The following is a 10,388-nucleotide window of genomic DNA, read 5'->3' as shown; positions in this document are numbered from 1 at the left end:
AAATTCCAATAAAATTAGTCAAATCAAAACATTTCTAACCTGGATAAAATAAATAAAATTATGGCAGAATAAAAAGGCATCCACGTTAAGAATAAAAAATAGTTACATCATGATTTTTAATCATAAAATTTAAAAAATTTTAAGTATTGGTTTAAGAAATTTTGTAATTGCCGATCTAGGAGTCTTCATAAAAAATTACATACATAAAATGCATAAAAAATTACAAACACTACTTTACTGGAATGAAAATAATTTATTATATAGAGGGCAACTCATTAAATCACATATATCTCCAATAAGCTAATTAAATGAATATGGATTTTAATTTTTAAAACCATTTTGAAAGCTGTTACGCACAGTTCCACAGTCCACCTGGCAAATTTCTTCGCAAAGTTGAAAAGCACTTGGAAGATATAGAATTCAAAAGGAACCTAAAAACGTAAAAATTCAATTAAAAGTAATCATAAGCCCAAAACTTTATTAGTTTAAAATAAATGCTGAAACATTTATACTTGCAAAATTGGTGAATCATGTCAGTATAAACAAACATAATTAACTAGTTTATAAACAAACCGATTTGCAGCAATGGCAAAAACAAACATTTTTCATTGTACTTACAGAAAAAATTGAAAACTGCCATTTTAGTATCTACACACAATGTAATCTCAGGGTAGTAGTGATTATTATCAGAATTTTGGGTAGTTTTCATTGGACTTTGTGAAAGAGCTTTTTACAAAGAAATGTGCATGTCCCAACCCTTTTACTAGTCCACATATAAAAGGTCAGATGTTTAAGTTGATAATAGTACCTCTCCATTTTAATCTAAAAAAGTAGGATCCAAAATTGCTCAGTCCTCCAAGCTATTAAGAGAGTCTTTTAAACCAGCTCCCTGCACACCCCAATCCTCAAAGACTGATTTACTTGCTCTGCAATTAAGTCTAGCAATTATTCTGTGTAAATACACTTTTTTTTTTGGTGGATTTTCAACCTTGTAAGTTATATTAGCATCATTTTGACAGGTTTGAAAAACACACCAACAGCCATACACTGGGAAAAATTAAGCCAAAACCTGGAGGTGAGAATCAGGCATCAGTTGCTTCCTATTGAGGACTGCTCTTCTGGGTGATTCCGGTGATGAACCGGTGTGGAAATCCCTGTTTTTGTATATCTATCAGAAGTGCTTTTTTAAAGGGCTATCTTGAGTCAATACTGTCTTTTATCCCTCTGTTTTCTTATTCTTTCTGGCTTTTTGCTTGTTTGTTTACAAAAACTACAGAGAATATATATGTTAAAAAGGAGCTTTCAGTAATAAACTTCAAAAGTGACATGCTACTCTCATTTGGAATTCACATAATTTAGCTCTTTTTCTCCAAAATTCACACCTTATGTAAAACACCTAGATTATATATCAACAGAAAGCAGATGTTTTTGAATCAGGTTTAGGAAATCCTCAAACAGAAGAAAGAATATCATGATTACAGCAAATGCATACATTTTTCCAAAGTTGACCTGATTCACTAAGTTTGTATGAAAATTATAGAAAAACAAAAGTCAACATATACAATTCAACATCTATAAAACGTAAAAAAGCTGCTCTATTTACACAATTTTAGAAAAATTTCACTTGAATAAAGTATTTAAAAATGTTATTTAATCTAGATCAATGGATAGAGGGACAAAACAATACTAGAAAAAAAAAAAAAAAACCTTGCCCCAAAAAGGATACCACAAGAAAGGATACACTTTGTATGAGAGTATTACAGCAGTATTTACGCAGGAATGCTTTGAAAGAAGAACAGCAAAATGCAGTTTAATTTTTCTTAGTCTCCAGAATTAGATTACAAATAAATGACTTTTCTAAATGAAAACTGCAAACAATCTAATTTTCCTCTAATGTTAAGACCCCACCAAAAATAAGATTTTGACTATACCTGTGTAACAGAAAACAAATATTTCAGGCATCTCACATAGGGACAAAGTGTTAACCATACTTTGAAACATGATTTTTTTTTCAGGCCAAGAGTAATTTTGGCTAATTTATTTCATATTCCTCCAGTGGACAAGGCAGACGAATTTGAAAAAAGTGTATTCCATTCATTTTTAAATCAAATAATTCAACACAAAATTTAGAATTCAAAATGCTTAATGTTGTCAATTTTACTAATTATTTAAGACAAACTGCACAAAAACATGTTATGGAGTGTATTAATTTTATATTCACAGTACTGTAGAATTTTAATAGCTGCATAATTTATCTTTAAGTGCTTTCATCAGAAGGTTTTCAAGTGTGGTCCCAGTTGTACGTTAGCAGGAAATTTATCAGTTAGGCCTATTCGTAAGGGCCACGAAGGGTGACCAATTTGTCCCAGCTTACCTCGAGAAGCTTTCTTTGTTTTGCCACCTCAAAGCCCTTAATACTGGGAGATTCCTGTTTTAGGACAACTGGGACAAGTGGTCACCTTAGTCTCCACCTCACGTATTGAAACTCAAACATGTGGGCAGAGAGCAGTGTAGCAGACTGTGCTGTCCATGTAATATGCATGCAGCAGTTTAAGAAACACTGCTTTATTCCAGATGGAGTAACCGATGCATTCTCCTTAAAGAATTTATTCTCCAAACTTAACTTTATATACAATGGACTTAAAGAATTACTGGCAAGGTATGCCATGAAAAACTTGAGATACCAAAACTACTAAACTATCAGGCTTTCAATCCTTTTATTTCTACAAATATTGTCTTTTAAAGCTTTTTTTTCAACTTACCTTGAATAATTTTTAACATTTCCTTTTTCCTTCTTTAGAATCTTGCTTTGGTCTAGCAGATCGAGCAAATTGCTAATATTTTAATATTAAGGGTTTTTTTTTCCATCAGCACATAAGTAATCTTTTCCATACAAGTATCAAGCACTTTGTTTGTTCTAATAGTAAGACATCCATCTTCCACATCAAGCATACAGGCTTGATTCCTGGTGCTGCTTAAACTCATGTTTCCTGTTAATGCAACCCCAGGTAGGATCAGATGAGACCTTAATAAATAGATTGTTTTCATCCAAATATGGGACTAGAATGAGCCCTTAGCTTTCAACTTTGTACTAGATCTCTGCAGGTACCTGGGAACTGAACCAGCAGAAGAAAGCTTTCTTTTTCTATGCCACTCCAATAAAACAGAAAAGAAATCATTTCCTGATTTAACTTACTTGTTTGCAAATCTTATTAATTACCAGAAGTAATATGGCTAACTACTGATACATTCTAGTTACTGTAATTCTCACATAAGAGTGGGCTTTGATATGGGTAGGGTGGGATGGACAGTCACTGCACTGGATTACATGCTATTTAAAATGCCTAAATTTCATAAAAGAGTATCTAGATTTGAGTCTCGGCTCTGCTCCGAATTTCAGCTTCATGCTAACTGTGCACGAACTGTGTATAGCAAGTGATTACTCAAGTTCTTGAGTCTCTGCCACCCAAGCAGGAGGCAGGCAGTGGGTTCGTGCATTCTGGGTTCAGGATTCAATCTGTCCCAACTCAATCGAGTCTCCGTGGGCATTTACAGAGTAAACCAGCAATTGAAAGGCATCTCATTTCCCTTCCTCCCAAATGAATAAATACAAATTTAAAAAGACTGGGGAAGTACAGGGATTGAGCTTAGTAGTTATACCTAGTACCTGTATTCCGTATTAGAGCGCCTGCATTTGGCCACAGCTCTGCTACCAATTCCTGTTTCCTGCTAATGTGCATACTAAGAGGCAGCAATGGCGGCTGCAGTAGTTGGATAGCTGCCACCCACAGGGAAGACCTGGTCTGAGTTCTTAGCCCCAACCTTTAAAATGGCCCATCTGGAACCACTGAAGGTATCTGAAAACAAAACCAAGCAGGAGTTCTTTCCCTCAGATACAGAAAGAAAATCATCACACACACACACACACACACACACACACACACACACACACCTCAAATAGTTGTACTATAAAATAAATAATAAACTAAATCAAACTGTTTTTGTATTCTGCATTTTCTCTCAAGTAATCTCTTAAGTGTATGAGTATCAACTTCTGAGTTGCATACTGAAACATTGACTTCATGAGATTTCAGTAACCTCAAAAAGCTGAAGTTCCTTTATGCTACAGTAAAAATGTAACAATGTCATATGACTTAGCTAAAGTATGTCTAACTAAAAACTGATTAACTTAAGTTAGAATATCCACTGAGATGCTGAAAGTGTTACATGGAAACTGGCTTGCTACATACTTCCTTCAAAAATTAAATGGTTTTGGAACAGACTGATTTAAAGGATACAACCACCATGGGTTTTCCATAAAGAACATATCCATTAGCTTCCTTTAAGGCTTTTGCTGCTGCTTTCTCATTTGGAAGTCCAATGAAAGCCTGACCTTTCATACGACCTTCTTTCATCAAGCGTATATCAAACCTAGGAGTAAAGGAAAACAGCAGTTTCAATGCAAAGACTGATAAATATTATTACAATATGAATGAAAATGTGAACTACTTAAAATCTATTTCAAAGTAAAAATGCCAAAACTATCTGCAGAAACAGAATTAGGGCTTCTAAAATTACATTTTATATTCTACTATAAAATTGCATAAGCAGGTAATGTGAGTTTGATGGTGTGCTTGTATCTATTTTTTTTGACTAATGTAAATGCATTTATATGATTTAAAGACTATATTGCTGGAAACTAATGTTATGTTGTTATTTCATATCTACTTCTTCAAGTCAATTCAGTTATTTGCTCAAGTTAACTAAAGGGAAAAACAAACTATACATCCAAGAACACAAATGCTAACAGGAACCAATTATAAGTGATCACAGAATGTATTGTAAGCAGTTACAGAATATACATGTAGGAAGAGATCTTACTGATCATATGTCACAAAGCATCACTTTTAAGTATTTACAGATACTGACTGACTTCAGAGCAGACAGCGAAAATCAGTGACAGAAACTAGATTTTTTTTTTTACACTAGTATCAATATGGTGTTCCATTATTTCACAAGGTAGCCACTGTTTAACATTTTCCAGACAATTACATTCAAAACCTACTTGGAAAATTTTGAAAAAATCTTTTGGTATTTGTAATAGACATAAAGAAAAAAACACAAGCCAGCATTTGCAGAATTAGCAAAAGAAACGCTGATATCCTAAGAAGAGATTATCTGTCACTAATGACTATAAATGGAGAACTTTACGACAGTGCTACATGTACCTATTACTTATGGACTGTAAGTTCTATTAAAAACCTCATTTTATCTTTTCCATTCTATCTCTTAAATTTTTATGACTGAGACTTTTATGTCTGAACTAACAAACAAAAATTTTAAGAATGAAACTCTAACTCCAAATAACTTTTTCCTATTTAAACCTCACTCTTTTCCTTTGTGTTCCCAAAGAAAGCTTTAACGTTTAATGCAGTCGAATCAAAAGGTGAAAGGTTATTGCTCAGAATCTAAACTAGTTTGCCTGATAAATTATATTCCTGGATCATTAAAATAATGGTTTTCAAAGGATGGACTTTACGCTAGCAATATTATCATCAACTAAAAACTTTGTAAAACAGGCAAAGCAAAGGGTCTGGTGTGAAAGCTCAATGGCTAAAGCGCCGGGATCCTACAAGGTCACGGTTCATGTCCCAGCTGCTCCACTTCCCATCCAGCTCTCTGTTTAAGGCCTGAAAAAGCAGTAGAGAATGGGCTAAAGCCTTGGGACCCTGTACCCATGTGGGAGACCTGGAAGAAGCTCGTGGCTCTTGGCTCCTGGCTTTGGACTGGCTCTGGACACTGGATTTTTGGGGAGTGAATCAGCGAATGGAAGATCTTTTTCTGTCTCTGCTTTTCTGATCTGCCTTTATTATAACAACAACAACAACAACAACAACATAATAATAAAGGAAACAAAATGCAAAGGAAAATCAGATACTTTGGGTATGAAATTATGAAAGTGTTTTGCCAAGTTCTTCTCCAGGTTATTCTTGTATGACATTCAAGTTCAAGAACTCATTTTAAAGAAAGACTAAAGTTAGAATTTATCATGTGGCCATCTTCTATAACGATAACTCATTTCTGTATTGTTTATGGTTGTTTTCTCTTTAACAATGACAAAACAGGTAGTTGTGGCACGATATAGCCTACAATAATAATAACTTTTACCATCCACTCATTTACAATAGAAAATTGACAACTCTTCTACATCGCTTATGTAATAAAATAATATTTCACACAAATTTTATCTCCAAAGAGAAAATGATGAAATAAGAAAAAAAATTTGGGGAGACTCGCAAGATGGCCGACATAGGAGGAAGACTGTGAGAGAGCTCACAGACAGAGAGGGCTAGAACGCGACAAAAGCGTAAGTGGAGCAGCATAGAACTACAGGGAGAAGAACGTGAAGTTCCCTGGACAGTGTGGAGCCAAAAAAATCCACACAACTCGGAAGAGCAACCAGGGAAAAACAAAGCAAAGGACAGGGAAGACGACTTTCCGCTCCTGACCTGCTGAGTCACCTCTGAGTGCAGACGCTGAAAGCCGCCGAACCCACCCAAAGACCGACCTGAAGACGCTGTGGCCGTGAGGACCGGAGGAGATTGGGACCCGCTGGCATCTGCTCACCCTGGTCACCAGGACTCGCCAGGACCTGCCCCGCTGCGGACACCAGGACCCTGAATCACCGGGACCCGCCGGCATCTGCCCACCCTGGTCGCCAACCCCCGGGACCTGCACCAGCCGCAGCCTCCAGGCTCCATTGCGACCCGCGCGGAGACCAGCAACGGACGCAGCAGTCGGGAGACGCACTGGTGGCCAGGATTCCCACCAGAGGAAGAGGCAGACTGCAAGAACCTGAGGTTTGAGTGAGTTGGGTGGGGACAGTGGTGGGTTGGAGGCTTCGGGAGTTGGCCCCCCAGGGGCACGGACAGAGCCTGAACACAATTGGCCTCCCCCCCCCCCCCCCAGGCTCCAGCCTCTAGAGACACAGGGCGAGTGCCTTGAGACTGCCAAAACTGTGTCTGGGAGAAAGGCAAAAGGCACACTGGATACTCCCCTGTGCCTTTGCGGTGTGGCACTCAGCTGGGCGGTGCTATCCCACAGGAACCCAAGCACGCCTCTGGGCTGGGCAGTTCCCTGCTAGCGCAGGGGCGGTCGGTCCCCTGCAAGTGCTGGGGTGGGCGGACCTGCGCAGGAGGCGTTTCCAGAGAGCACCTGGAACACGCCCTATAGTCCCTTGCTCCGAGCCCTGTGATCCAGTAAACAGGGTGCGCGCACAGAGAGTGCCTTCACTCCCCCACGCCCTGTGGTAGCATACCTGTAGGGGACGAGCTGAGAGTGCGCTTTGAATCCTCTGGGCCCTGGAAGAGGCGCCCTGAGGTCCAGTGTTCTGGAGACGCACCAAAAGTGCCTTGAAAATTCCCACACCCTGCTACTCCACGCCTGCAGACTCCGATCTCTACAGGATAGTGCTTGGAGACCCCTCAGCACACTGGTGCCTAGGTCTCTCAAAAAAGAAACACTAACACAATGGGAAGAAATACCAGAAAAGGTAATGATCCAGATGAGAGTGCCAACACCCTACCAATAAAGGATCGAAAGCCAATGTCTATTTCGGAGATGCGAGATGAAGACATAGAAGATCTACCAGACAAGGAATTCAAAAAAATAATGTTAAAATATGTCAGAGACAATGAGAAGAATTGGGAGGACTTCAAGGAATTCAAGAACCACATAGCCTCAGAAATACAACAAATGAAAAGTAAAATCCTTGACTTAGAGCACAAAATTGAGAGCCTAACCAACAGAACAAATACAGCAGAAGAGAGGATCTCTGAAACGGAAGACACACAAAACGAACACACCCAGTTCATGAAACAGCTGGAGACAAGTCTGAACAAAGCCAATAAGACCATACAAGAAATGAAAGACAACCTCAGAAAATCAAATATTAGGATTATTGGCCTTCCTGAAGGAGCGGAAAAAGAATCAGGAATGCAAATGGTGCTCGACGAAATTATACAGGAAAACTTTCAAAACACTTGGAACATGAATCCAGCTCAAATCCAGGACGGTCAGAGGACTCCCAGCAGATATGACCCAAAGCGATCTTCACCCAGACATATGGTGCTCAAGTTCCACTCCAACGAAGACAAAGAAAGAATCCTGAGACAAGTACGAAGCAGAGAAAAGATCACATACCGGGGAAAACCAATCAGGATCACGGCTGACTTTTCTGAAGAGACCTTACAAGCAAGAAGAGAATGGACAAAGATCTTCCAAATCCTGAATCAGAACAACTGTCAACCAAGAATATTGTACCCAGCAAAGATCTCATTCGTATTTGAGAACGAAATCAAATACTTCCACAGCAAAGAGAAATTAGAAGAATATGCCAGCACAAAACCAGCTCTACAAAATCTCCTTAGAAATGCACTAATTCCAGAAAAAAAGGAGGTGAATCATAAGCAAAGATGGCAAACAGGAAGGTCTCCCCACTAAAGTCCACACAAGGAAGGGCAATAACACAGATATCAACACCCACAAAAACAAGTATGGCAGGGCAAAATCACAACCTCTCAATTTTAACTCTCAACACAAATGGCCTGAACTCACCAATCAAAAGGCATAGATTAACAGAATGGATTATCAAACAGCACCCAACTATCTGTTGCCTACAAGAGACACATCTAACCAGAAGAGATTCAAAGAAGCTGAAAGTGAAAGGTTGGAAACAGATATTTCATGCCAATGGACGAGAAAAAAAGGCTGGGGTAGCTGTCTTAATTTCAGATGATGTGGACTTCAATCTGACACACATCAAAAAGGACAGGGAAGGACATTATATATTGGTGAAGGGACTGATCCATCAGGAAGTAATTACCATTGTGAACATATATGCACCAAATTCAAACGCACCTAGCTACGTGAAGCAATTACTCACGGACTTAAGGGGAGACATAGATATGCACACAATAATAGTGGGTGATCTTAACACCCCACTAACAACTATAGACAGATCAACAAAACAAAAACTCAACAAAGAAACAACAGAACTCATACAAACAATAGAACAACTGGACTTGGTTGACATTTATAGAATTTTTTACCCTAAGGCCACAGATTATACATTTTTTTCAGCAGTACATGGCACCTTCTCCAGGATCGACCACATGATAGGACACAAAGCAAACCTAAATAACTTCAAAAAGATAGGAATCATACCATGTACCCTCTCAGACCACCACGGAATGAAGCTGGAAATCAGCAATTCAAAATGCCCCAGGAAATACAGAAACTCTTGGAGGCTGAACAATATGCTACTAAACGAACAATGGATCAGAGAAGAAATTAAAGATGAGATCAAAAAATTTATGGAAACCAATGAAAACTCTGACACAACATTCCAAAATTTGTGGGACACTGCCAAAGCAGTGCTACGGGGTAAACTCATCGCAATTGGAGCTCATGTCAAGGCCCAAGAGAGGCGCCAAATACAGGAACTAAACACACACCTCCAGGAACTGGAAAAACAACAGCAGAAGAGCCCCACACACAATAGGAAACAAGAAATCATCAAAACAAGGGAGGAAATCAACCAGATAGAAATAAAAAAAACCATACACAAAATCAATGAATCAAAAAGCTGGTTTTTTGAGAAGATAAACAAGATAGACACTCCACTGGCCCGACTGACAAAGAAAAAACAAGAGAAGGCAAGAATTAACAGCATCAAAGATGAAAAAGGCAACATAACAACAGACACCGCATCCATTAAGGCCATAATCAGAAATTACTACAAAGCACTGTACTCCAACAAATCAGAAGATCACCAAGAAATGGAAAAGTTCTTAGACTTCTACCACTTGCCAAAACTTAGCCCAGAGGCAACAAACGACCTGAACAAACCCATAACTGAAGTAGAGATTGAATCAGTGATTAAAGACCTCCCAACAAGGAAAAGCCCAGGCCCAGACGGCTTCACTCCAGAATTCTACAAAACATTCCGAACAGAGCTGACCCCAATCCTCTACAAACTCTTCAAAACAATAGAAAAAGAGGCAACCCTTCCAAACTCATTCTATGAAGCCAACATTACCTTAATCCCAAAACCAGACAGAGAACTAACAGAGAAGGAAAACTACAGACCTATCTCTTTGATGAACATTGATGCTAAGATTCTCAACAAAATCCTAGCCAACAGAATTCAAAAACACATCAGACAGATCATTCATCCAGATCAAGTAGGATTCATCCCTGGAATGCAGGGATGGTTCAACATTCGAAAATCTATAAATGTGATACACCACATCCAAAAACTGAAAAACAAGAATCACATGATAGTATCAATAGATGCGGAAAAAGCTTTCGACAAAATCCAACATCAC

At 38.6% G+C, this 10,388-nt stretch overlaps 1 protein-coding gene across 2 annotated transcripts in view; it reads right to left on the bottom strand.

Moving 5' to 3' along the window:
• Nucleotides 1-238: 238 nt before the first annotated feature.
• Nucleotides 239-10,388, bottom strand: part of RNPC3 (RNA binding region (RNP1, RRM) containing 3) — a 28,003-nt gene continuing 17,853 nt past the window's right edge. The window contains exons 13-15 of one of the 2 annotated variants that reach the window (XM_004582000.2): nt 4,299-4,431; nt 2,763-2,834; nt 239-431 (exon numbers count right to left, since the gene is read on the bottom strand). In XM_004582000.2, coding sequence (XP_004582057.2) covers nt 2,775-2,834; nt 4,299-4,431 — 193 coding nt within the window. In that variant the 3' untranslated portion in view covers nt 239-431; nt 2,763-2,774. Of the gene's footprint in view, nt 432-1,298; nt 1,783-2,762; nt 2,835-4,298; nt 4,432-10,388 lie in introns of those variants that run through there. The other variant, XM_058659719.1, reaches the window with a different exon arrangement.

The sequence above is a fragment of the Ochotona princeps genome, chromosome 2 (genome assembly GCF_030435755.1).
Source record: "Ochotona princeps isolate mOchPri1 chromosome 2, mOchPri1.hap1, whole genome shotgun sequence".
NCBI lineage: Eukaryota > Metazoa > Chordata > Mammalia > Lagomorpha > Ochotonidae > Ochotona > Ochotona princeps.
This window is presented reverse-complemented; position numbering and strand designations above follow the sequence as displayed.